The sequence below is a fragment of the Bufo gargarizans genome, chromosome 2 (genome assembly GCF_014858855.1).
Source record: "Bufo gargarizans isolate SCDJY-AF-19 chromosome 2, ASM1485885v1, whole genome shotgun sequence".
NCBI classification, from domain to species: Eukaryota; Metazoa; Chordata; class Amphibia; order Anura; family Bufonidae; genus Bufo; species Bufo gargarizans.
The window spans coordinates 701,405,206-701,433,169 of record NC_058081.1 but is presented as its reverse complement, the minus strand read 5'-3'; the positions used below and the strand labels follow the sequence as shown (position 1 = coordinate 701,433,169).

Genomic DNA, 27,964 nt, shown 5'->3' with positions numbered 1-27,964 from the left:
TTGCAGCAGAAATTGAGATCCAGACCTTGGGTAAAGTTCAAACTTGTCTTTACTGGTTGTAGCTTTTATCGAAACAAGATACAGCTTTAGTCTTAGGTCCCAGCAGGTATTGGCAATGGTTGGCAGGAATGTATCTTCTGCTCTCTCATGTACCTGGAGCTTGCAGGAAAGGACGTCTGCTTTGTAGCTCTATACTATGGCAGGAATTTAGCTTCTGCACTTTCTATCTTCTGCTGTCTGGGGACTGACTAGCTGAGGGGGGATATGGCTTCTCCTAGGATCTCTGGACTGTACTCACAGTTATCTTCACAGGGTATGCTTTCTTCCTGTAACTGGAGGTGTCTGCTTGCTTTTTCAAGCTGAGGCTGAAGGGCTCAGGCTGGGGATGATGATCAATGTCTCAGCCGAGACAAGATCCTGGCTTGATTCCCTATATCTGGGAGCTCCTAACATGCACACCCTACCCCTAGAAGGGGGTGGGCTACACTCACTCTAACTTCCTTCCCTCCTCATGAGGCAGGATGTGGGAGCAACCCACTCCGCTCACAGAGGGGGGAGATAAACTGGAATGAACTATTCCAGTCTAGAAACACTAAACTGAGACTAAATCCTTGCAAGAACATTGCTTCCACCTGCTGGTGAACATGAAGAATGAAAACAATTATACATTTGACAAGGTTTAGAATGCACAGTTGTGAGGATATTATGTGAAATTACATGAGATGATAAGGTTAAGGCTTTTAACAGATTGTAGTGGGGTAAAAGAGTTTAGTAACACAACTCTGGGGTGTTACATTCCCCCTTACTTCGAGTTAAGCCGCCCTCGGCTTATGCTTAGGAGGGAGAGGAACCACCTCTGGGGTACCAAAATAAAATACAAAGTGCTGCATGTATTACATATATGACATACAAAGACAAAACATATAACAGCTACCCTAAGGTTCCTGCCCGCATGAGTAGGGTGTCCTAAGTAACAGTTTCCCTCTCGGTATAACCAGTGAACCAAGGTCTGCACTAAGCAATCACTACTGACTAACTTTGAAGTGTTCTGGCCTCTAAACACCAATGGAAACATGGGGGTGTCTTTACTCTGTAGTCCCACCATTATGTAATGGAATGCCCACAAATGGAAGGGTGGCTTTATCCTGTATTCTCTTTCCTGTACCAAAGTCAAAATATAAGGCTTAAAGCACAATCACTATGATGACTATGGGTAGCTAAAAGTGGCACTAAGGTTTTAGGCGCTATACCTTAGGCAAAAGCTCAGAAGGCGAGGTATTAGCGTCTCCATGCACTTCCGGCAGTCACAGGAGGATGGTATTATAATCCCATTAAACTCCTTGAAGACACCTCAGGATGGGAGCAATCCTGAACATATAACAAACGAGAAGGAGGGGTCAAAAACTCCTCTAACCATTCCTGAAAAAGCCGCGTTACCCGTGTAGTTACTAGACCTGCCAGGACTTACCACTTGGTCCTACCCTATGTACCTATGGGTATATAACACCGGGTGTAGGCCATTAGTATTAAGCGTCCGTATAGGCAGTCCGTATAAAGGGGAGAGAGAACAAGAGCTGTAAAGTAAAGCACACTGGAGTAATGTGCTACATATCTGGTTAAGTGCAAAGTTAAGTGCAAATTCACAATAAGTGCATTAAGGTCACATTGTGCCACCTAAAAGAGAATACACACAATGGGCATGTAATACTTAAACGTTACACAACCTGTAAACTGGTAATGAAATTAGTGCAAAAACATTACAGTATGAATCACTGAGTCTGTTCTTTGGGTGCAAGCTTTTTACGTTGCAGTAAACATTTTTGGAAAACAGTGCAAATTTATTAGTGCAATAATATGCTCAAATATGACTTGAGTTCTTTTGGTTGAAATACTTGATGTAGAATACTCTGGGAACAGGTAAAAGTCAATGGTAATCCGCAGGAATAATAGAGTTAATTGTAATCCATTAGGCGGTATAAGGCTAGTTTCACACTAGCGTTCGGCTGTCCGCTCGTGAGCTCCGTTTGAAGGGGCTCACGAGCGGACCCGAACGCTTCCGTCCAGCCCTGATGCAGTCTGAATGGATGCGGATCCGCTCAGACTGCATCAGTCTGGCGGCGTTCAGCCTCCGCTCCGCTCAGCAGGCGGACACCTGAACGCTGCTTGCAGCGTTCGGGTGTCCGCCTGGCCGTGCGGAGGCGTGCGCGGCCAATCTTCAATCTTCAAGCGGATCCGTCCCCCATTGTCTTTCAATGTAAAAGTCTGGACGGATCCGCTCAGGCTAATTTCACACTTTTTTTGCCAATATAATGCAGACGGATCCGTTCTGAACGGAGCCTCCGTCTGCATTAATATGAGCGGATCCGTTCAGAACGGATCCGATTGAACGCTAGTGTGAAAGTAGCCTAAAATGTCATATAAAAACACATAAAAGCATATTTAGAACCGTAGTTCCATAGGGCTATCAAGTAACCTGAGAAAGGGGATAAAACAATGTGCAACTTGGACATAAGGGGTTAAATGATGATGGGGGAGTCCTTACTGCACATGACCATCAGGGTGAGGACGAAATAGGGCAACCTGTAAAAGAAAACATTAAAACAAGGCCAACGGGTCCTCACCCGTCAGGAACAGTCCAAGCTGTGGCTCCCAAAAGTTCTTTTTTTTTAGTAGAAAAGGGCACTTCGAGAAGGACGTCCAGGTCCTCCTCGCTGCTTGAGCTACTTAAGCGCATTAGGGGACGCTCTTGCTTCTGGTAGCTCAGAGTTGCAGCAGTAGTGGTACGCCACTGCCCTCTGGTGGTGTCCTTAGGTGGTGGCTGTGCAGACAGCGTGCTGATTGTAGCTGTGACCTGCTGCAAGCCGGGATCCCTAGCCAGTGCAGAGGTGGGTAAAATCTCCATCTGAAGGGGCTCTGGTAGGCAAGCTGAGGGTGCCTGGGGCTGCTTCCAAGTTAGAACCTAAGTTTGCACCAGGGGCGTTGCTAGGGTCTCAAAAGATCCGGGGCACAAGCCCCAATAAATATGCCCCCCCCCCCACACTATGCTGTACTTGCTATACAGCGGCACTTACCTGTCACATCCAGGGCCTTCAGGGGACGTCTCCTCTCTGTCATCATCTTCTCCATTCGGTCTGGACAACTTCTCTCAGCCGCCTCGTCTCTGCAGAGTGTGACACACAGACATCTTAGCTTCCTCACTTTCTATCATTATCCCCCAACTGGAGTCCCCACAGTGTTATCCTGCTGCTTGCTATGCCAAAACCTCAACCCCCCTCATACCCCCAAATACTATCTTAAAGAAACATTACTGCCCCCCATCCATAGTAATAGTGCTCCTCATAGTCCCACCAATAGTAATTCCCTTCTAGAATGCCCTTATTAGTAACACTGCCCCAACCGTGATAATGCTCCTCAACAATGCCCTCCCATATTAATAATACCCTTACAGAGTCCCCAGTAGAAATAAGGCCCCCTATTGTTCCCCCAGTGGTAATAAAGCTCCCTACAGACCCCTCAGCAGTAATAAGGCCCCCATAGTGCGCTTAGTAGAAATAAGGCAGATCTACAAGACCCTCCTATAGAGCCCCCAGTAGTAATAAGAACGCCTATAATGTCCCCTGGATTTGCAGTGCCCCCTGTAGTTATAATCCTCCCTCCACCATACAGTCCCATGTAAATAACATCACCTCTTCCCCAGCCGCCTCCAACGCACAATCCCATATAAACATCACCCCCTAAGGCTACTTTCACACTTGCGTTCGTGCGGATCTGTCATGTACTTGTACAGGACGGATCCGCACTGATATAATACAAACGAATGCTTCCGCTCAGGACCAATTCGTTTGTATTAGATTTTAATTTCTAAGTCCCAATACGGATCCGCCCTGACTTACATTAAAAGTCAATGGGGGACGGATCCGTTTACAATTGCACCATTTTGTGTCAATGCAAAGGGATCCGTCCCTATTGACTTACATTGTCAGGACGGATGCGTTTGGCTCCGCAAGGACATGCGGACACAAAAAACGCTGCTTGCAGCATTTTGGGGTCCGCCTCCAAAATGGAACGGGGGACCGCACGGAGCCGAACGAATGCATTCTGAATGGATCCGCATCCATTCAGAATGCATTGGGGTTAAACTGATGCATTTGGGGCTGCTTGTAAGAGACCTGAAACAGATCTCACAAGCGGATCACCAAACGCAAGTGTGAACGTAGCCTAACATTAATTCCCATGTACATAAACATCATTCCCCCCCACCATCCACTTTCAACATACAGTCCCACGTAAATAACATCCCTCCCTCCCCCAGCCACCTCAAGCACACAGTTCCATGTCAATAACATCCCTCCCTTCAGCCCTAAAATACATCCCAGTTAAATAACTACAACTCCCAGCATTTCTCTGCCTCTCCCTTCACTTACCTCTCCTGTACAGACATCACCATTAGGCTCCTTCTCCTCTTGACTCCGGTCCAATCCTGCACTGGGAAGAGGCGAAGGACCTTTGGTGACATCACAGGTCATGTGATCAGCAAAAACAGGCTGTGATAGGATGACCTGGATGGTGACATCATCCAGGTCATCCTATCACAGCCTGTTTTGCTGATCACATGACCTGTGATGTCACCAAAGGTCCTTTGCCTCTTCCCAGTGTAAGATTCAATTGTATTTTCCGTTCTGTGTACGGCAATACCGTTGTATCTGGCAGGCAGGCAGGACATTCGGGCATGGGACAAAACATCCGGGGCCCTGGACCCGAATGTTTTAACCTAGCGACGCCCCTGGTTTGCACCCTGGGGTTAAAAGTGAGAAGTGAGTTATTTATCTAGCCTACCCGTAGTGTTGGTGGTATGGCCAGGTCAGGGATGAGGGGTTCAGGTTGTTCCCTGAATCGAAACCTGCCATCCTGGGTCTCTTGCAAACTGCGGACTGTCCCTGCAAAGCCTGGATCTTCCTGCCAGGACTCTAGGGTAACTGCAGGGGACAAAGGTTTGGCCAGCAGGGTCACACTGGCAGCAAATGGGCCTTGGATTGAGTGCATAGGGGTATACTCCACTTGATCCCCTGTATACAGGTTGTGACGGGCCTGTGGTAGGTAGTGGCGCTTGACAGAGCGGCGGCCCACAAATATTTCCTCCCCTGAATGGCTGTCTTGGAGGAAGCCCACTCCTCTCTCTACAGCGAACCTGGGGACTATCTGTATGGCACTCTTATTGCTGCAGTATAGTACTTGGGGGCACTGGGGAGCACAGTGGGCACAGTATTGGGGGTAGCAGCAGGATGACAATGTTGGCATCAGGAGGAGGATGAGAGAAAAGTGAGGAACCTAAGATGTCTATGTGGTAAACTCTGCAGAGAGAAGATGTGGCTGAAAGAAATCGTCATGGTGGTCGGGTCTGAATGGAGAAGATGAGGAAAGAGAACGTCTACATCAAAGGAGGCATCCCTGGATGTAAGAAGTATGTAGTGCCGTGTTCTCCTGTATGGTAGTGGTGGTTGATTGGTTAGCCATTCGGCACATATGCGTTGTGGATGCATGTTATACTTACCCCTTTCTTTAGCGCCATTCCCTGCAGCTCTGGTCTGTTCCCTGCTGCAGTTGCTTGTTTACAAACTGCACCTGGGACTTGCCGCTATAGGGCAACTTACCACTGCAGCCAATCACCTGTCAGTGGTCTAATGCTGAGGACAGTGACTGGCTACAGTGGTGGTGGGGGGGGGGGGCAGCCTCTAAAAAGGGACGGGCCGTATGTCCAGAAAAAAATATAGGCTGTCCGTGATTTCTGGGGTAATAGGGGCAGGGGAACTGAAAATGGCACATATGACAGAGGGCCGATGTTATTTGGCAAGCTTTCTGCAGATGAGGGGGAGACGTGATGCTGTGTGAGAGACCTAGGGGGATATAAAGGGTCCGGTCTCTTTGGGGAGGAGACAGAAATGGGCATTAGGAAACACAACCTTCCAGGGGCTCTTTGGGGGGAGGGTGTTAGGGAAGACACCCCTGCGGGGTGGGAGGGGGTTTATGAGAGGATAAGGGGGAGACATTTGGTGAAAAACATAATTGCACTGAATCTGCTGCCTGTACTTATCAACCCTGACCCCCCTCTTAGGCCTCATGCACATGACTGTGCCGTGTTTTTGTTTTTTTTGCGGTCCGCAAATTGCGGGTCCGCAAAAAACGGAAGCCGGCCGTGTGCCTCCTGCAATTTGCGAAACGGTACGGGTGGCCCATTGTAGAAATGCCTATTCTTCTCTGAAAAACGGACAAGAATAGGACATGTTATATTTTTTTTGCGGAGCCACAGAACGCAGCCACGGATGCGGACGGCACACGGAGTGCTGTCTACATCTTTTCCGGCCCCATTGAAGTGAATGGGTCCCAGCCGCAAAAACTGCAGCTCGGATGCGAACCACAACAACGGTGGTGTGCATGAGGCCTTACAGTCACTTTATACATATAGTAATGGAGGACCCTATCTGGGTATAGGTATATTTACAAACTGGACCCAGATAAACAATTACATGTAGATAAAATGTAACTTTTTGTTTGGCTCACAATTTAGTTTTTAACACTTACAATTAAAAGTTACATTTTATCTACATGTAATTGTTCATCTGGGTCAAGTTTTTAAGCCTGCTAGGCTTTGTGTATATAGTTTCCTCTTCCAGTCACTCACCAGATAAGTAACATGAGGTAGGTCCTCAGGACGGCATTTCTTGTTGTAGGGAGTGCTGGAGGGATGCTGCGCACTTCTCTCCTTGCATCCCTTCTTTCCTGCCAGGGCTCAGCTCCTGTGATACTCCTGAGCCAGTAAGAGGCTGTATTACTGTGCAGTGCTGCCACCTGCTGGCCACAGTAATTATCTCTCTATGGCCTCATGCACACAACCGTTTTTCAGCTCCGCATCCGAGCCGCAGTTTTTGTGGCTTGGGTGCGGACCCATTCACTTCAATGGGGCCGGAAAAAGATGTGTGCTGTCCGCATCAGTTGCTCCGTTCCATGGCCCCGCAAAAAAAATATAGCATGTCCTATTCTTGTCCGTTTTGCGGACAAGAATAGGCATTTCTACAATGGGCCGCCCGTTCAGTTACGCAAATTGCGCAAGGCACACTGGTGGCTTCCGTTTTTTGCGGATCCCCGGTTTGCGGACCGCAAAAAACAGAACGGTTGTGTGCATTAGGCCTAAGATGGCGTCCGTGTGCGTTTTGTAATTTGCGGAATGCCACGGGCAGCCTTTAATATAACTGCCTATTCTTGTCCGCAAAGCGCGGAAAAGAATAGGACATGTTATTTTTTTTTGCGGGGCCACGGAATGGAGCAACGGATGCGGACAGCACACGGAGTGCTGTCCGCATCTTTTGTGCCCCCATTGAAGTGAATGGGTCCACATCTGAGCCGCCAAAACTGCGGCTCGGATGCGGACCAAAACAACGGGCGTGTGCATGAGGCCTGATACAGGATAGATAATTACATGCCTCTGAGGAGGACACGGATTATCAAACACTCCTTATGAACTACAGCGCGGGCGGTTTTCAATGGGACGTGGATTGATAGCATGCTCGGGAAAATATCTGCCTTGTGGATTTCAAATCTGCAGCATGGCATGTGAATGACAAGGCGAAGGGTGAAATCTGCAGCGAATCCATAGTACTTACCCGCCAAAATCTGCAGGATTAGGTGCGGTTGTGCCGCGGTTTTCAGTTTCAGTGAGCTTTCCGTTTAATTGGACAAATTGCTGCCGTTCTGTAGCTGGCAGAAGGGAAGAGCATTAAAACTGCTTCAATTAGCGATGAAACTGCATCGGTCTCAATGCAACCATAGGGCCATATGTGACAAAAAATACAGCAAAAATAGATCTCGCTAAAAAACGCATGTATTACATGTGCTTTTGCCATAGAAATAGCTGCGGACTTCACCCTCTCTATTGCAAAAGGTAAAAACCCACGGTAGAGATCCGCAGGATAAATCACATGCTACAGCTTTCAAATCCGCATCGCAGGTTAGTTTATGCTGCAGGGTTTTTTTATTTAATTTTTTTGCAGCATTTGGATTTTTTAACATGTTATCCTCTTTGCTGGTAGCATACGACATTGTGTATTTGTGGCACAAAAATGTGCGATGGCAAAGCTGCAGGATTTCAGTCAAGTCTGGACATACCCTATGGCCATACTTGAGGTCTAGAAGAAATTTTTCCTGTAATAATGGTTCATCGGTAACCACTTCATGGGAGGATGTTGCCTTCTTCTGGATCAACACAGTAGAATTATAGGTTGGGTTTGATGGACCTGTGTCTTTTTCCAACCTCATTAACTATGTTACTATCACCCTGTATGGTGACATTTAGGAACCACAACCTAAAATATACCATACACTAAGGCTCCATGCACACAGCGCAGATGACACGCAGAATTTCCGATTTTCAAAATCTCATGTATACAATATGTCATGTTAGCCTCCATCACTTGTGCAGTGCTCCACCTGACACACCCCAGATTATTGTCTCCATGGGTCAGAAAGTTCCAAATGATCAAATAAGATATTTGGTAAGATCTGCAGCTGGGGCGGGTGGTCCAACAGACATTGACCTGCGCACTCTCCCTGGCACTACCACCACCCCTCATACATCATAGTGAGGTTTTTAATACTGTCATTTGCTGATGAGTAATGGTAAGGTGTAATACTAAACATCAGACACTAGATGGCAGCAGAGCTCTTCTAGAAGAATACAGAGCAGCCTCACCATTAGGCCTCATGCACACGACAGTATTTTTTCTCGGTCCGCAAAACGGGGCTCTGTTGTTCCGTGATCCGTTTTCGTTTTTGTTTCTGTGTGTGTTCCTTGATTTTTGGAGGATCACCACATATGAAGCAAAGTGAAAAAAAAATCAAAGTCAAGTTTGCCTTGCAAATGATAGGAAAAAAATGGACACGGATCACGGATGCGTATGACAATCTTGTGTGCATCCGTGTTTTTTCACGGACCCATTGACTTGAATGGGTCCGCGAACCGTTGTCCGTGAAAAAAATAGGACAGGTCATATTTTTTTCACGGACTGGAAACACGGATCACGGACACGGATGACAAACGGTGCATTTTCCGAGTTTTCAACTGACTCTTTGAAAACCAATGGGTCCGAAAATCAAGGAAAACTGAACAACGGACACGGATGCACACAACGGTCGTGTGCATGAGGCCTTACGCAGTGTGCAGTCAGCATGGTGACACTGGACATGACAGTGGCGGCACAGTCTGGACGATATGAATGCAGAGGCCACGTGACCAGAGACTGAGTGCTGCTCCAGCTTTACTAGAACTTGTTCAAAAGGGACGGATTAGGGGCACTGGCCCCAAACTAGAGCATACTACATGTAGGTCCAGGGGCATAGCTAAAGGCTCATGGGCCCTGGTGCAAGAGTTAAACTCTGACCCCCTTCCCTCAGTGCTTAGTGGCCAGGGGCAGGGAAGCACATAGCCTTCATGCTGCCTGAGGCAAAACTTGAAACGGCACCAACCCCCATGCCAAATCCTTGACCTAACCCCTTCCCTCCAGCCAGAGGTGTAACTTGACCTGCATGCACTTTCTATAATACCAGTGTCTTCTTATGTGGCACAAGGGTCTTTGGGCCGCCCTCAGGCTCCTGGGCCTGGTAGCGACTGCTACCTCTGCACCCCCCTAATAGCTACGCCCCTGTGTGGGTCCCTCTACTGTTACAGCGCAGTTGTCCAAAGGTTGGGCCCTGATTATCAGTAATCTACGGATCTTATAGAAAACCATCTAAAATGTTGCACCCAGCAGTCACCACTAGAGGGAGCTCCCTGCACACAGCACCTAGAACTAGATAACTATACATACAATGAGCTCCCTCTAGTGGTGACTGCAGTCAAGAATAATTTTCATTTTTTTGATGCTTTGTCTTTATTCACTCCACAGTATTTAAAGTAAATGGCTGAATTCACACATGGTTTTTTTCCGTACAGATCATTGGTGCAAGAAACTCACAGCATGCCCTACTCTGTCTAAGACTCATGCATTCCAGTGTCTAACCAACCCTCAGGGCAGTTGTGTGTCGCTGACAGAAGATTCTGTGTACTGATACATTGTGGCAAAACACCTCTGGATGTTAACAGTGAAGGTTCCTATAAAGAAAAAGTCTGTGAGAACTAGCCATTATACAGGGATTTTGTATGGACGACTGGACCGGCGCTATAATAGGAAGGGTTTCCAGGGGGAGGGGCTGCAGGCAAGAATCGTTCTATTCACTGACATACAGCAGAGATCTTGAAAACGGTGATGAATTGACATATAAAGTTGCAGAACTTTCCATTACATGGCGATTCATGTACATGGGACTTGACCCTTTAATATCAAGTCCCAGTGATTGGCTGGTTGTTACACTGGGGGTGTGGCCTCATGGCGACGTCTTGAACCAGGGTGAGGGTCGCCCTTTGTGTCCGCCACAGTGGTCCAGGTTGGGACCAATGCAGGCTGCATAACCCATGGCATATGGTATGTAGCTCTGCTCCACCACGCCGTGCAGGAGATGAGCCATGGGGCCTTTAGCCATGATGGCGACGTCCTCTCCTCCATGAGTCTCTGATTTGAGGGGCACCGCTGACTGGGGGAGGTAGTTAACATCCGCTGTGGATAATTACTTCATTAGTATGCAGGATTCAGAGGGCCCCCAGTAGGACAAGATCCTGGATCCCACCATCATGGAGAACTCACCTGTGTCAACGCCTGTGATGTTCTCTCGCTTCCCTCCGTCTATCTTGAAGCCGGGTCCGTTCCCATAGAGGATGGCGGTGTAAGGCATATTATCCATGTTACTCGGTTCCAGGGCCAAACCTGAGGGCACATTACAAGACGTCTCATCACCACCCACCCTATCGATCACAGCCCCCTCTCCCAGGAGCTCCATAGATTACAGTCCCTTTGACCAGGACCAACATATATCACATCATTTATGGTCACTGTGTCCTCCAACAATTACCTTCTCTCCACGTTATAGGAGGAGCCTACACCCCTGTTCATCCTGAGCTTCATGGTTTATGAGAGCGAGAGCAGTCAGGATGTGGGGGGAGCTGGATGACCACCCTGTGGGTGCTGTAATGGCCGCCGTTAAAGCTTGTTCCCTCTGGAGGTTTCTGTAGAATGACCCCACACAGGACGGGCCAAATCTGTGGGCTCTCTTACCTAATATGGGGTTCCCTCTGGGCAGGTTGCCCCCGTGGGTGAAGACATGGGAGTGGTCAGCAGTAACCAGGGTCAGCGTGTCCTCCTCTGAGGTCAAGGTCCCAGCCAGGCCCACTGCTCTGTCCAGCTCTATAGCTTCGTGTAAGGCAAGGCTCGCCTGTCCAGCATGATGGGCATGGTCAATCCGTCCGCCTGGGTTGTGATAGAGTGATTAACGTTACCGGTGCTCTGGGGGCACAATGAGGTGGGTTGGGGGGGCTGCACCCTAGGGATCCCTCATGTATCTGAGATGAAGAGGACAACTCACCTTCCACCAGCAGGAAGAAGCCTTTGGGGTTTTTCTGGAGGATGCGGATGGAGACTGCGACCATCTCGGACAGGGCAGGGTCGGTAGAGGTATTTCTCTCCAGCTCATATTGGAGATCATCCGGCTCAAAAAGACCTAAAAATATGGAGGAAGGCAATGGAGGAGGCCTCTCATTTTCCTACAGTGCAGACCAAACTCCCATCATTGCTGGCAGCCAAACTACTCACCCATCAGATAGTCCACCTTACTTGGGTCAATCTCCATCAACTGAGTCCTGTTCCAGACATATCGAGAGACCTAGGACAGAAGATGGATGCCTTCTGTGTTATCAGGAACTTTCCAAACTTTTCAGGTTTTAAACCTCCATATAAGGCCCCCTGCACACGGCCGTGTTTCACAGCCGTGTGCGGGCCGTGGAACCGCGGCCTGGATCCCTCCTGAGAGCAGGAGCGCACGGCGTCACTGGTTGCTATGACGCCGTGCGCTCCCTGCTGCCGGCACAGTACAGTAATACACTGGTATAGATCATACCAGTGTATTACTGTATTGCGGCGGCAGCAGGGAGCGCACGGCGTCATAGCAACCAGTGACGCCGTGCGCTCCAGCTCTCAGGAGGGATCCAGGCCGCGGTTCCACGGCCCGCACACGGCTGTGAAACACGGCCGTGTGCAGGGGGCCTTATGCTGAGTAATTATACTCCAGTCACACCCAGAGCTGCAGTCACTGTTCTGCTGCTGCATAATATCATACTCCAGTCATGTCCAGAGCCGCAGTCACTGTTCTATAATCTCATACTCCAGTCATGTCCAGAGCTGCAGTCATTGTTCTATAATCTCATACTCCAGTCATGTCCAGAGCTGCAGTCACTGTTCTGTTCTATAATCTCATACTCCAGTCATATCCAGAGCTGCAGTCACTGTTCTGTTCTATAATCTCACACTCCAGTAAATATCCAGAGCTGCAGTCACTGTGCTGTTATATAATCTTATACTCCAGTCATATCCAGAGCTGCAGTCACCGTTCTGTTTTACAATCTCACACTCCAGTCATATTCAGAGCTGCAGTCACTGTTCTATAAATTTATACACCAGTCATAACCAGAGCTGCAGTCATTGTTCTATAATCTCATACTCCAGTCATATCCAGAGCTGCAGTCACTGTTCTGTTATATAATCTCCTACTCCAGTCAGGGGTGTATCTATCAAGAGGCAAACAAGGCATTTGCCTAGGGCGGCACTTGCCAATGGGGCGGCAAAATGCCTTGTTTGCTTAGTGATAGTAAGAGCTCTTTCACACTTGCGTTGTCCGGATCCGTCGTGTACTCCATTTGCCGGAAGTGCCTGCCGGATCCGTAACACCGCAAGTGAACTGAAAGCATTTGAAGACGGATCCGTCTTCAAAATGCGTTCAGTGTTACTATGGCAGCCAGGACGCTATTAAAGTCCTGGTTGCCATAGTAGGAGCAGGGAGCGGGGGAGCAGTATACTTACAGTCCGTGCGGCTCCCGGGGCGCTCCAGAATGACGTCAGAGCGCCCCATGTGCATGGATGATGTGATCCATGCGATCACGTCATCCATGCGCGTGGGGCATCCTGACGTCATTCTGGAGCGCCCCGGGAGCCGCACGGATGGTAAGTATACTGCTCCCTCGCTCCCCACTACACTTTACCATGGCAAACAGGACTTTAGCGTCCCGGCAGCCATGGTAACCATTCAGAAAAAGCTAAACGTCGGATCCGGTAATGCACAGAAACGACATTTAGCTTAAGGCCGGATCCGGATTAATGCCTTTCAATGGACATTAATTCCGGATCCGGCCTTGCGGCAAGTGTTCAGGATTTTTGGCCGGAGCAAAAAGCGCAGCATGCTGCGGTATTTTCTCCGGCCAAAAAACGTTCCGGTTCTGAACTGAAGACATCCGGATGCATCCTGAAAGGATTTCTCTCCATTCCGAATGCCTGGGGATAATCCTGATCAGGATTCTTCCGGCATAGAGCCCCGACGACGGAACTCTATGCCGGAAGACAAGAACGCAGGTGTGAAAGAGCCCTTACACAATATGCAAAATATATTTTTTGCCCCTTGTCCGATCCGATCCTTCACTATGCGAGCGGCATCGTTGGCGCCGCATAGTGAAGGAGTTGAAAGACTTACTTCCTCCTCCTTCTGACTTCCTCCCGACCTCCCCTACCTTTTGCGTCCGCACGGTGCCGTTGTGACGTCACACGGAGGTGGAGTCACGGGCCGGCAACGCTAGGGTGAGCCTCATCTTCTCCAAGTGCAGAACAGATCCTGCACCTTGAAAACTGAGACCAGGCCCCCGCCAACAATGCACTGATCGTTATTCACTTTTAAATACAGAAAGGAAGATGTAAAGCTCTAACAGGAAAGGGTGGAGCCTAAAGAGGAAGAGGTAGGGTTTACAGAGGAAGGGGTTTGGCCTTGACAGGAAGGGGTGGGCCAAATATATATTAGTGGGGTGCCCAGGTTTAGTCTCGCCTAGGGCAGCACAAAACCAAGATACACCACTGACTCCAGTCCCATCCAGAGCTGCAGTTGTGGGTGCAGCTCTGGATGTGACTGGAGTAGATAATGCAACGTTAACAATTTACAAATGTTTTCCTTTTAACCCTTTTCTCACCTTTGAGGGCGGCTTCTTCTTGTGCCAGAGATCCACCAGGTCCAGTCCGTCCAGCCTTTTGCCGTTGGCCTTGGGATTCTGGGGGTACTCTACATCCGCGGTGCCATTGGGGTACATGTATTTTCTGCCCCCGCCCAGAATCACCTCCATAAAAAGGAAGCGGAGACATTATTTCAGCAGATGAGTCCTAATAACCACTACCTGGATTCCAACATCTATTTGTGGCCCCGGGGCCCCTCACCTCCATATCTGGTATGTTGTTAATCAGCTGCCAGGTTATATCTTTGCAGCCCTGAGAGATGGCGTCCGGTGGCATATCAGCGTCTGAATACCAGTTACGATCAGCGGTGTTGGCGTACGCCGCGGCTGGGGTGGCGTGATTGATCCTGGTGGTTGTTACCACACCCACAGATTTCCCTAAAAATAATATAGGAACATCAACATCCATCAGGACCGTTATAATCTGACAACCTGCCTTTATATCATGTCTGAGAGGTTGTCACAGCCCCGCCCCCTGTTACTGACATCACTGATATAATACTAATATAATTACATTGTGATCAGACATGAGATCCTCACTCCTTATACTACAGGAGCAGCTATTCATCTATTACTGCTGACAACCAGCCTGTATATCATGTGTGAGAGGTTGTCACAGCCCCGCCCCCTGTCACTGACATCACTGATATAATGTAATTACATTGTGATCAAACATGAGATCCTCACACCTTATACTACAGGAGCAGCTATTCATCCATTACTGCTGACAACCTGCCCCTATATCATGTCTGAGAGGTTGTCACAGCCCCGCCCCCTGTCACTGACATCACTGATATAATGTAATTACATTGTGATCAGACATGAGATCCTCACACCTTATACTACAGGAGCAGCTATTCATCTATTACTGCTGACAACCTGCCCCTATATCATGTCTGAGAGGTTGTCACGGCCCCGCCCCCTGTCACTGACATCACTGATATAATGTAATTACATTGTGATCAGACATGAGATCCTCACACCTTATACTACAGGAGCAGCTATTCATCTATTACTGCTGACAACCTGCCTGTATATCATGTCTGAGAGGTTGTCACAGCCCCGCCCCCTGTCACTGACATCACTGATATAATATAATTACATTGTGATCAGACATGTTGCAGTGAAGCCGCCATTGGCTTGTGTCAGTGGCTGCAGACCGTGGCACCTCTCTCCCTGTCCCCAGGTAGGTACACACACCTGCCGCCTTCGCCCACTTCAGGATGGAGTCCACCTCGTTGCCTCTGGACGTGTTGCAGACGCCTAGTTCGGCGGCGGCGCTCAGCCCCAGGATGCCACTATTGGTCTTCACACCACACAGGAATGCAGTGGCCGTCCCCGCGCTGTCCGGGACCTGGGAGTCTGTGTTATACGTCTGTGGAGAGCCAGCGGACACTGGGGAATTACTCTACCTGACCCTAGGAGCTCACAATCTAATCTGTGAATCACCCCCCAACCCTCCATTATCCCTGCCCTAGGAGCTCACAGCCTAATCTTCCTAAGGCCTCTAGCACACGACCGTATGTATTTTGGGGTCCGCAAAAATACGTGTGCATTTTGTATTTTGCGGAACGGAACAGCCAGCCCCTAATAGAACAGTCCTATCCTTGTCTGTAATGCGGACAATAATAGGACGTTTTTTGCAGAACGAAAATACGGACATACGGAATGCACGCGGAGTAACTTCTGTTATTTTTGCGGACCCATTTAAATAAATGGTTCCGTATACGGTCCGCAAAGAAAACGGACACGGAAAGAAAATACATTTGTGTGCAAGAGGCCTAACTCACACATAATGTATCACTCCCATCATCCATGACCCCAGGTGCTCACAAACTAATCTCCCTGTCTCACACTCAATGTATCACTCCCATCATCCCTGCCCTGGGATTTTACGGTCTAATCTTTCTAACACACAATGTATCACTCCCATCATCCTCGACCCCAGGTGTTTACAATCTAACCTCTGTATCTCACACTCAATTTATCACTCCCATCATCCCAGCCCTAGCAGCTCACAGGCTAATCTTCCTAACTCACACACAATGTATCACTCCCATCATCCATTGCCCCAGGTGCTCATAATCTAATCTCCCTGTCTCACAAGCAATATATTACTCCCATCATCTTTGACCCCAGGGGCACACAATCGAATGTTACTAACTGATATACAGTGCATCACTCCCATCATTCCTGCCCCAGGAGCCCACAGTCCCCCCCACCCATATCAGGGCCCCCACAGAGGGCAGAAGGCCCAGGTCCCTGATGCACCCAGTGCGCCCTCTAGTGTTACAGCTCTGTGGCTCCCTATAACTTCTCTACCTTGGAAAGGGCCACGAAGGGGAATTTCTCCATCTCCAGGCGGTGGTTTTCTCCAGGTTCTCCGTTCTTCTGTCCTTTCAGGATCCGGGCAGCGGTGACCGTGGAGATTCCCATTCCTGCAGAGACAAATCCCATTTTTAGAAATTATGAGGCGAGCTCATGAGAAGGGAGAGGATAGGAGTGATAGTAACAAAAATAATGGTCTGACGGTCCTCTGGGCTTTTTTTCCTTTGAGGGTACACCCTAGTTTGGGGGGTTCTACTGACTGGTGTTGGTCAGGGGTGCACCTAGCCTTTCTGCTGCCTGAGGAGAAAATTGAAACAGCGCCACAATGAAAGCGCTCATTGCCCATGGCCCTTCCACCACCACCCTCGTGCCCCTACCTGGTGCTGCCTGAGGCGATCTCCTCACCTGGCCTCATTGGTGGTAATGACCTGTGAGGTCTAACACCCGGTCCCTGGTGGCAGAGGGTGTTGGTGGTGATGACCTGTGAGGTCTAACACCCGGTCCCTGGTGGCAGAGGGTGTTGGTGGTGATGACCTGTGAGGTCTAACACCCGGTCCCTGGTGGCAGAGGGTGTTGGTGGTGCAGGGAAAGACCAAGGTAAGAGTGGAGCAGTTGTTAATGCACACGGACAGGCGGTTTTCTCCCAGTTTTCCTCTGATCTTGCAGTTCTCTGTGAAGGTCGCTGATAGGCCATGTTTCTCACACTGGACTTTCTCTAGCTCCAGGCCTGCGAGGGGAGCAGCAGCCGATCTGCCTCTGATGGCAGGTTACAGCGGAGCACGTGGCCCTCAGGCCGCTAGGCCACAAGCCTATGAGGCTTTAGAACGGAGCAGGTGGTCGCAGTGACATCACCACGTCCACCTCCAGATGGTGGTGGAGAATAGGACACAGATGAGCATTTTGGGTTTGTTTTTGTTTTTTATATGTATGTTGGCACTATGTTGGGGGGCATTATATATACAGGGGCATTATACTACGGGGGTAAACATTATATGGCGCATTATTCTACACGGGGACTACAGTAGGAGGTGAAGTGCATTTTATATACGGGGGGCATTATAGTACAGGGGGTACTCTGAGTGGTATTATAATACAGGCCAGACCTTTACAGGAAGGCATTATACTATGGGGGCTCTATGGGTTAAGAGTACTATATACACTACTACTACTACGGGGGGGGGGGGGGGGGGATTATACTATGGCGTGGGGGTAAAAGAGTTATACTAGCACTACAGGGGGCATTATAGTACAGGGGGTACTCTGAGTGGTATTATAATACAGGCCAGACCACTACAGGAAGGCATTATACTATGGGGGCTCTATGGGTTAAGAGTACTATATACACTACTACTACGGGGGTGGGGGGGGGGAATTATACTATGGAGTGGGGGTAAAAGAGTTATACTAGCACTACAGGGGGCATTATAGTACAGGGGGTACTCTGAGTGGTATTATAATACAGGCCAGACCACTACAGGGAGGCATTATACTATGGGGGCTCTAAGGGTTAAGAGTACTATATACACTACTACTACGGGGGGGGGGGGGGGGGGGAATTATACTATGGAGTGGGGGTAAAAGAGTTATACTAGCACTACAGGGGGCATTATAGTACAGGGGGTACTCTGAGTGGTATTATAATACAGGCCAGACCACTACAGGGAGGCATTATACTATGGGGGCTCTAAGGGTTAAGAGTACTATATACACTACTACTACAGGGGGGGGGAGGGGAATTATACTATGGAGTGGGGGTAAAAGAGTTATACTAGCACTACAGGGGACATTATAGTACAGGGGGTGCTATGGATGGTATTATAATACAGACCAGACCATTACAGGGGGGGGGGCATATAATATTACAGGAGGAATTATAATACAGGAGTCATTATGCATATGGGCACTACAGGGGGCACTACAGGGGTTCATAATAACAGCTGGCACTGCATTGGGGCTATATAAATACAGGGGCCGCTATGAAGGCTTTATTACTACTGGGGGCAGAGCCTTCACCCTCCAGACTTGTGTCTTTGCATTGTAGGCATGGTGGAAACACTACATCTCCCACAGTGCATTACAGTGAAGCATTGTCTGTACACAGACTGACCAGCAGGAGGCAGCAGTGAAAAGGGACTTGCTGAAACTGGAAACCAGCAGAGAACTTTTTCCAAGTGGTGTACCTTCAGTGGAGACAGTAGGGGGAGCTTAATGCAAATAGATTACTACAGCTTCAATTTCACTCAATGGTAATTGTGTAAAATTCCTATGCATTGTGCTCCCTCTAGTGGTGGCTGCAGGCAGTCAACTTTGTGATAGAAGGGAATAAGGAGATTTGTCAATGTAAATACAGGGAGTGCAGAATTATTAGGCAAATGAGTATTTTGACCACATCATCCTCTTTATGCATGTTGTCTTACTCCAAGCTGTATAGGCTCAAAAGCCTACTACCAATTAAGCATATTAGGTGATGTGCATCTCTGTAATGAGAAGGGGTGTGGTCTAATGACATCAACACCCTATATCAGGTGTGCATAATTATTAGGCAACTTCCTTTCCTTTGGCAAAATGGGTCAAAAAAAGGACTTGACGGGCTCAGAAAAGTCAAAAATAGTGAGATATCTTGCAGAGGGATGCAGCACTCTTAAAATTGCAAAGCTTCTGAAGCGTGATCATCGAACAATCAAGCGTTTCATTCAAAATAGTCAACAGGGTCGCAAGAAGCGTGTGGAAAAACCAAGGCGCAAAATAACTGCCCATGAACTGAGAAAAGTCAAGCGTGCAGCTGCCAAGATGCCACTTGCCACCAGTTTGGCCATATTTCAGAGCTGCAACATCACTGGAGTGCCCAAAAGCACAAGGTGTGCAATACTCAGAGACATGGCCAAGGTAAGAAAGGCTGAAAGACGACCACCACTGAACAAGACACACAAGCTGAAACGTCAAGACTGGGCCAAGAAATATCTCAAGACTGATTTTTCTAAGGTTTTATGGACTGATGAAATGAGAGTGAGTCTGGATGGGCCAGATGGATGGGCCCGTGGCTGGATTGGTAAAGGGCAGAGAGCTCCAGTCCGACTCAGACGCCAGCAAGGTGGTGGTGGAGTACTGGTTTGGGCTGGTATCATCAAAGATGAGTTTGTGGGGCCTTTTCGGGTTGAGGATGGAGTCAAGCTCAACTCCCAGTCCTACTCCCAGTTTCTGGAAGACACCTTCTTCAAGCAGTGGTACAGGAAGAAGTCTGCATCCTTCAAGAAAAACATGATTTTCATGCAGGACAATGCTCCATCACACGCGTCCAAGTACTCAACAGCGTGGCTGGCAAGAAAGGGTATAAAAGAAGAAAATCTAATGACATGGCCTCCTTGTTCACCTGATCTGAACCCCATTGAGAACCTGTGGTCCATCATCAAATGTGAGATTTACAAGGAGGGAAAACAGTACACCTCTCTGAACAGTGTCTGGGAGGCTGTGGTTGCTGCTGCACGCAATGTTGATGGTGAACAGATCAAAACACTGACAGAATCCATGGATGGCAGGCTTTTGAGTGTCCTTGCAAAGAAAGGTGGCTATATTGGTCACTGATTTGTTTTTGTTTTGTTTTTGAATGTCAGAAATGTATATTTGTGAATGTTGAGATGTTATTTTGGTTTCACTGGTAAAAATAAATAATTGAAATGGGTATATATTTGTTTTTTGTTAAGTTGCCTAATAATTATGCACAGTAATAGTCACCTGCACACACAGATATCCCCCTAAAATAGCTAAAACTAAAAACAAACTAAAAACTACTTCCAAAAATATTCAGCTTTGATATTAATGAGTTTTTTGGGTTCATTGAGAACATGGTTGTTGTTCAATAATAAAATTAATCCTCAAAAATACAACTTACCTAATAATTCTGCACTCCCTGTATACCAGTTGTCTGTATATGACTGGGTATAACAGATCAGGGACTGCAGCTCTGGATGCGAATGGAGTATATGACAGGATATAACAGGTCAGTGACTGCAGCTCTGGATGCGAATGGAGTATATGACAGGATATAACAGGTCAGTGACTGCAGCTCTGGATGTGAATGGAGTATGTGACAGGATATAACAGGTAATTGGCTGCAGCTCTGGATGTAAATGGAGTATATGACAGGATATAACAGGTCAGGGACTGCAACTCTGGATGTGAATGGAGTATATGACAGGATATAACAGGTCAGTGACTTCAGCTCTGGATGTGAATGGAGTATATGACGGGATATAACAGCTCAGTGACTGAAGCTCTGGATGTGAATGGAGTATATGACAGGATGTAACAGGTCAGTGACTTCAGCTCTGGATGTAAATGGAGTATATGACAGGATGTAACAGTTCAGGGACTGCAGCTCTGAATGTAAGTGGAGTATATGACAGGATATAACAGGTCAGTGACTGCAGCTTTGGATGTGAATGGAGTATGTGACAGGATATAACAGGTCAGTGACTGCAGCTCTGGATGTGAATGGAGTACGTGACAGGATTTACATGAAATGGAATTTTAATCTGTCCGGTTCTGATGTGGTAACACCTGTCAGGATGATACATTGTAATGAGGCGGTGACATTTGGCAATTTGATTTCTTCCACACCCTGAACACTGACGCCAATATCTGACAAGATAATGAGGCCGCATGACAATGTCACCCGCACAAGGAAAGTTCCATCAGCAGTTTTTCAATCATACAGAATTTCTAGGGTCCAAATCTGCAAGGGAGGAGAAGCCAGGACCCAGGAGCGTCGTGCCCTGTATCATCTCCCTGCAAATCTCTGCCTCATCACTGGTGTTAATGGTGCCGTCTACCTACCGTCCCCCAGGAACAGGATGAGATTGCTGGCTTTGTTCATGTTCAGACTCTGCAGTCTCAGGGCTTCTTCTAGGGTCTGACGGCCATGGTCTCTCCAGTACTTTGGCTCCTTCTCTACATCTGTGACAGGAAGAACAGTCAGAGGGGCAGGAGTCACATATTTATACCAGGCAGGTGATGAGCAGATATAAAGCTCCTGATACCATGGGATCAGTCCCTGCTACGTGTCCTCATACACACAGACTATTAACCCCCCGCTGACATCATTAGTGTTCATACAGCACACATACTCAGGCAACAGCAGCACAGAGGAGCTGTAAGGAAGTCCCCTCCATAGACCAATATCTAACCTGTCTTTCAATAATCCCGTGTTACATCAGGTCTTGTACTCTAATCACATTAAGAGCTGCAGTCACAGTTCTGTTATTTCATGTTCTATAATCCAGGCACATCCAGAGCTAAAATCCCAATTCTGCAGGTTTCCTGTTAGCTCTCGGGCTGCTGGCCCTATAGGTGATGGTCTGTACAGAGTATGCTCTGCTGCGCGCATAGTAGGAGATGTAGTGTATACACCCGGCATTGTAGTGTAGTGGTGCAGGGAGGTCTGTGCACTATGGGGCGCCATTTGTTCAAAGTGCATTCTGTGACAACAAAATGTGACAAAATGACATTCTATGTCACAAAAATAACCGAACCTTATTTCGTCACACAGAATTGTGACATAGAATTCTACAAAATTAATTTTTATTGTATCACAAAACGCACTGTGAACAAATGGTGCCCCATAGTGCACAGAAGTGACAAATTCCTACAGGAAGTGAGAAGAACTGTGGATGCGATGCAGCTGTAGATGTGACTGGAGTATAAGACATTACGTAACTGCTGAATTGTTACTGCAGCTCTGGATGTGACTGCAGAATAATATATGTTGTAACAGCAGAATTGTGACTGCAGCTGTGCATGTGTCTGCAGTATAATACATGATGTAACCGTAGAATTGTTACTGCAGCTATGGATGTGACTGGAGTGTAACACATTATGTAACCGTAGAATTGTTACTGCAGCTATGGATGTGACTGGAGTGTAACGCATTATGTAACCGTAGAATTGTTACTGCAGCTATGGATGTGACTGGAGTGTAACACATTATGTAACCGTAGAATTGTGACTACAGCTCTGGATGTGACTGCAGAATAATATATGATGTAACCACAGAATTGTGACTGCAGCTCTGGATGTGACTGCAGAATAATATATGATGTAACCACAGAATTGTGACTGCAGCTCTGGATGTGACTGCAGAATAATATATGTTGTAACAGCAGAATTGTGACTGCAGCTCTGGATGTGACTGGAGTATAACACATGATGTAACCACAGAATTGTCACTGCAGCTGTGGATGTGACTTGAGTATAACACATTATGTAACCGTAGAATTGTGATTGCAGCTCTCAGTGTGACTGCAGTATAATATATGATGTAACCACAGAATTGTGACTGCAGCTGTGGATGTGACTGCAGTATAATATATGATGTAACCACAGAATTGTGACTGCAGCTCTGGATGTGACTGCAGTATAATATATGATGTAACCACAAAATTGTGACTGCAGCTGTGGATGTGACTTCAGTATAATATATGATGTAACCACAGAATTGTGACTGCAGCTGTGGATGTGACTGCAGTATAATAAATGATGTAACCACAGAATTGTGACTGCAGCTGTGGATGTGACTGCAGTATAATATATGATGTAACCACAGAATTGTGACTGCAGCTGTGGATGTGACTGCAGTATAATAAATGATGTAACCACAGAATTGTGACTGCAGCTGTGGATGTGACTGCAGTATAATATATGATGTAACCACAGAATTGTGACTGCAGCTGTGGATGTGACTGCAGTATAATATATGATGTAACCACAGAATTGTGACTGCAGCTGTGGATGTGACTGCAGGTGGAGGCACTATATATGCAACCTCCCCCTTAGTATGTGTGTGTCATGAGGAAGGATCGCTATTGTCTTTGAGCCGAAACATGTTGACTGGACTGTAACCGGCTTTTAATCCGCACTGAACAATAAAGGTAACATTTAATCAAGCTGGACTTTTCCTCTTTTTCTTGACTGCAGTATAATATATGATGTAACCACAGAATTGTGACTGCAGCTCTGGATGTGACTGCAGCTCTGGATGTGACTGCAGTATAATATATGATGTAACCACAGAATTGTGACTGCAGTTCTGGATGTGACTGCAGTATAATATATGATGTAACCACAGAATTGTGACTGCAGCTCTGGATGTGACTGCAGTATAATATATGATGTAACCACAGAATTGTGACTGCAGCTCTGGATGTGACTGCCCTATAAAACATTAGGCAAAAGGCTTCTGTAGATGGGACTGCAGAGTAAGAAAAGATCAAATAGCACAATTGTGAATGCAGCTCTGAATGTGACTAAAGTATAATGCATGATGTAACAACATACATTTGACTGCAGCTCTAGATGTGACTGGAGTATAAGACATGATTTAACCACAGAAGCATGACTGCAGCTCTGGATGTGACTGTCCTATAAAACATTAGGCATAAAGCTGCTGTAGTATAAGAAGAGATCAAATATCACAATTGTGAATGAAGCTCTGGATATGACTGGAGCACAAAAAATGATATAACAGCAGAATAGGGACTGCAACTGATGTAACGGCAGAATAATAACTGCAGCTTTGGATGTGGCTGGAGTATGATAGATCATGTAACAGTAGAATCGTGATTGCAGCTCTAGATATTACTAGAGCATGATAAACGATGGGATAGTATAATAGTGACTGCAGCTCGGGAGGTGACTGGAGTATGACACTTGCTGTAAGTTTACATCAGTACAGGGAAATGACAATGATTTTCTGTTTTTAGCACAGAACATGCAGATTGTTCATAAAGACTGATAAATCGCCTCCACCTGAGCTCACCTGGGAATTTGCCGGGCACTGCCAGTCTCACCAGCTGCAGCACTGATACCCACACCAACACCGTCTTCATGTCTTCAGTTTGGGGGGAGCCTGTAGTTCAGTTCTCTGTTATGGGGGCTCACAGTCTTATCGCTTGGCAGTGCCAGTCTCCAGGTGCCCTCTGCGCTTGTATGACTCCTTAGTGACAGATGGCGGTGAGGCTTATATCTGGCTGGGCGCCCTTCTAGCTCGCAGGGCGAGGGCTGTCTTGACATCCCCATTCATTTTCTTCCCTTTTTCCCAGTTGCATCATTAGAGCCTGCAGCATGTAAGCCGGGCAGCCGTCCAGGGTGCCCGCCTCTGACACCCCACACCTCTGCCTTAAAGGAAGGGGAGCTGCTATTATGGAAATGGAGCTTAATCCCTGTTTAATGCAATGTTCTGTCGCATCTCTAGACCCAGGGTTCCGATTTGGGACCATTTTCAAGATCTCTGTTTACAACCTCACAGGGGAGAGTTTGTTACCATGTCTCAGTCACAAATCAGTCATCTCTCCGGATGGTTTGTTACAATTATTAGGGCAAAGGAAATGGATCGGTTTGGAGTCCAGTCTTGTCTCCCAGAGGATTGTCTAGACTGGATGCAATTGTAACAAACCTTCAGATGAAACAAATCCCCAACTTTCTGCTCTGTAAAATGTAGTCCTGGTAGCACAATTTGGTCACAAGGAGCTCAGGTGACGTTCGAGTCTATTCCTTAGGCACGAACCTTGAGATCTCAACTATACTGTTTTAAAAGGTAGACCCTCAACTGGCTAGGTGAGCTAATCGTGGGTGGGGGAATAGTATCCCTACGCTGATACCCTGAGCTACACCTCAGCCCAGGGACGCCCCCTGATGGTGGGTACTCCCTGTCCTCGAGCCTAACCTACCGTCTCCTGCCGTTCCCTAAAATGGTGACGGGTGGTGGATGCTGGCTCAGTAGTGGGCTACCAAAAAAAAAAAAACATATAGAAAAGGTGCAAAATGTATGCAGCCCTAATGATGTGGGACTACATCAAGAGGTACACGGTGCACTGAGTATTCTAAAAAACACACACACCCTATGATATGATAATTAGGATTGTGGTCGAGGCTACGGATACTGAGAGAACGAGAAGTGGCTGCCTGGCCATGGGTGACCTGGAATAGCTGGCCTGAGGTGTGCCCGAAGCCATGTCCGAGGGTAGGCCTATAAGGGGGCCTACCCGGGTGAAACTGAAAGGAGAAGGGAGGGAAGAGGGTGGGGCACCGCTAGCACCCGCAATGGGAGGGGGAGGCTCAGAGGATTTATAAGCCTCCGCCCCTCCCACAATTACAGGCTGTGAACAGCCTTAATATTTGTGGTCGAGGCTACGGATACTGAGAGAACGAGAGGTGGCTGCGTGGCCATGGGTGACCTGGAATAGCTGGCCTGAGGTGTGCCCGAAGCCATGTCCGAGGGTAGGCCTATAAGGGGGCAAAAAGAGACGGTTAGGTTGGAATTAGCGTTTTATTATGTTATTGAGGTTGCAACACGAGGTTACAGAAAGTGTCAGAGATTTCCTTGTGCGGATTGGGAATGTAACGGGTGAAGCAGGAGGACTGCCAGCGGCCCATTTTGCGGATGATGTGGCACAGGACGTGTGTTTCGAAGCTGCCAAGGCGGCACCTATGCGGAAGGAGTGACCAGATATGGTTTTGGGATCATGGCCCAACCCCTTGACCAGGATGCGAATGTGGTGGATGAACCGGGCCGTGGTGAGAAATGTTCCTTTGAATGATAGAAGTGGTTCGTTCTTGGAGGAATGAGCCAGCAGGGCCAATAGCTTGTTGAGAACCTGGAACGGGCACCACTTGTTGAAGGTTCGGAAGTATTTGATTTGGACAGGCGGCCCGGATTGCGATGTTTTGGTGGATGGCAGGTTTAGTACGTGGTGATCTGGGTAAAAGATTAACTGGCTTTTGATTAAACCTTTGGTTTTGGATGACACTACGGTGAATTCTCCTGGGCGCAAGAAACCATAAAAGCTCAGATACATGGCGGCTTTAATGACCATGGAAGGAAGAAGGCCAAAAGGACTACCGTCTAATGAGTCTGAGAGCTTTCTGAACAGCTCCCCTGACACTGGTTGCCTGCTGGGCGTGCTGCTCTGGCTGTTCTTGAGGATGCCCCTGAGGCCTCTTTCACACGGGCGTCATATTTTTGGCCCGGATAAGATGCAGGTGCGTTGCGGGAAAATGCAAAATTTTTCTGCGCGAGTGCAAAACATTGTCATGCGTTTTGCACTCGCGTGAGAAAAATCGCGTATGTTTGGTACCCAAACCCGAACTTCTTCACAGAAGTTCGGGCTTGGGATTGATGTTCTGAAGATTGTATTATTTTCCCTTATAACATGGTTATAAGGGAAAATAATAGCATTCTGAATACAGAATGCTTAGTATAATAGCGCTGGAAGGGTTAAAAAAAAAAAAAAAAGTTAACTCACCTTATCCTCTTGATCGCGTAGTTCCCGGTCTCTTCTTTACTAGCTGTGGGCTAAATGACCTGTGGTGATGGAGCATGTGATCTGACATCACCACAGGTCCTTTAGCCCACAGCTAAAGAAGAGACCGACCGGGAACTACGCGATCAAGAGGATAAGGTGAGTTAACTTTTTTTTTTTTTTTTAACCCTTCCAGCACTATTATACTAAGCATTCTGTATTCAGAATGCTATTATTTTCCCTTATAACCATGTTATAAGGGAAAATAATACAGTGAATAGACTGTCACCTAGAACCCATGCGTGAAAATCGCACCGCATCCGCACTTGCTTGCGGATGCTTGCGATTTTCACGCAACCCCATTCATTTCTATGGGGCCTGCTTTACGTGAAAAACGCAGAATATAGAACATGCTGCGATTTTCACGCAACGCATAAGTGATGCATGAAAATCACCGCTCATGTGAACAGCCCCATAGAAATGAATGAGTCAGGATTCAGTGCGGGTGCAATGCGTTCAACTCACGCATCGCATCCGCGCGGAATACTCGCCCGTGTGAAAGGGGTCTGAGGGTGGCTTTGACTACTGGGGAAGTAAAGGCTGACTTGCTACCTGGGTCCCTCAGCATGCAGTGGTGCTGAACCCCTGACAAATACAGCTTTATGGAGTTGTAGGATAGCTTGAGGTGCGTGTGACAATATGCGAGAAAGGCTATTAAATATGTGGACTTATCTGTGTTGGTTCTAGGATGGAGACGGGAAAATTGTTTGTAGATGTTCCAACCGGTCCTGTAGTTCCTGGCCATGTTGGCGGAAAGAGAGCTGAGCATGAGGGACCTGGCTGTGGAAATGAAATGTCCTAATCCATGCCTAGGGTGTGGTAATCCGGAGGTGAAAGACTCATTGATTCCGCCTCTGACATGATCTGGAAGAAATGATCAAGGTTAAAACGGGACAATGCATCAGCAGCGGTATTACGAATGCCCGGGATGTGCCTGGCTGAAATATGGAAGTTGTGACGTAAGAATAGCCATACTAGCCTGCGAACGAAGGACATGATGTGAGGACATTTAGAGCGCCCTTTACTGAGGATATCCACCACTGATTGGTTATCTGTGATGATGGCAACTGGGGAATCTGTCCATTGGTTGCCCCATACC

The 27,964-nt window shown here is 47.6% G+C and overlaps 1 protein-coding gene across 1 annotated transcript; it reads right to left on the bottom strand.

Moving 5' to 3' along the window:
• Positions 1 to 9,901: 9,901 nt before the first annotated feature.
• Positions 9,902 to 24,567, bottom strand: LOC122929032 (alkaline phosphatase, tissue-nonspecific isozyme-like). The gene is made up of 11 exons (XM_044282457.1): positions 24,324 to 24,567; positions 21,347 to 21,466; positions 16,508 to 16,623; positions 15,386 to 15,560; positions 14,388 to 14,563; positions 14,147 to 14,290; positions 11,733 to 11,802; positions 11,506 to 11,640; positions 11,199 to 11,390; positions 10,731 to 10,850; positions 9,902 to 10,643 (listed from the first exon to the last, which is right to left on the bottom strand). The coding sequence occupies exons 1-11, from the start codon at positions 24,391 to 24,393 to the stop codon at positions 10,414 to 10,416; spliced, it is 1,548 nt and encodes a 515-aa protein (XP_044138392.1). The 5' UTR covers positions 24,394 to 24,567; the 3' UTR covers positions 9,902 to 10,413.
• Between the last annotated feature and the right edge of the window lie 3,397 nt (positions 24,568 to 27,964).

Bases quoted from the DNA above. Each gene is read 5' to 3' on its own strand.
- LOC122929032 (XM_044282457.1), bottom strand. From the start codon at position 24,393: ATGAAGACGGTGTTGGTGTGGGTATCAGTGCTGCAGCTGGTGAGACTG. The intron at 16,624-21,346 runs GTAGGTAGACGG...TTGTCTCTGCAG, and splicing joins CATCCTGTTCCTGGGGGACG to GAATGGGAATCTCCACGGTC. The intron at 15,561-16,507 runs GTAGAGAAGTTA...GGCTCTCCACAG, and splicing joins CCTTCGTGGCCCTTTCCAAG to ACGTATAACACAGACTCCCA.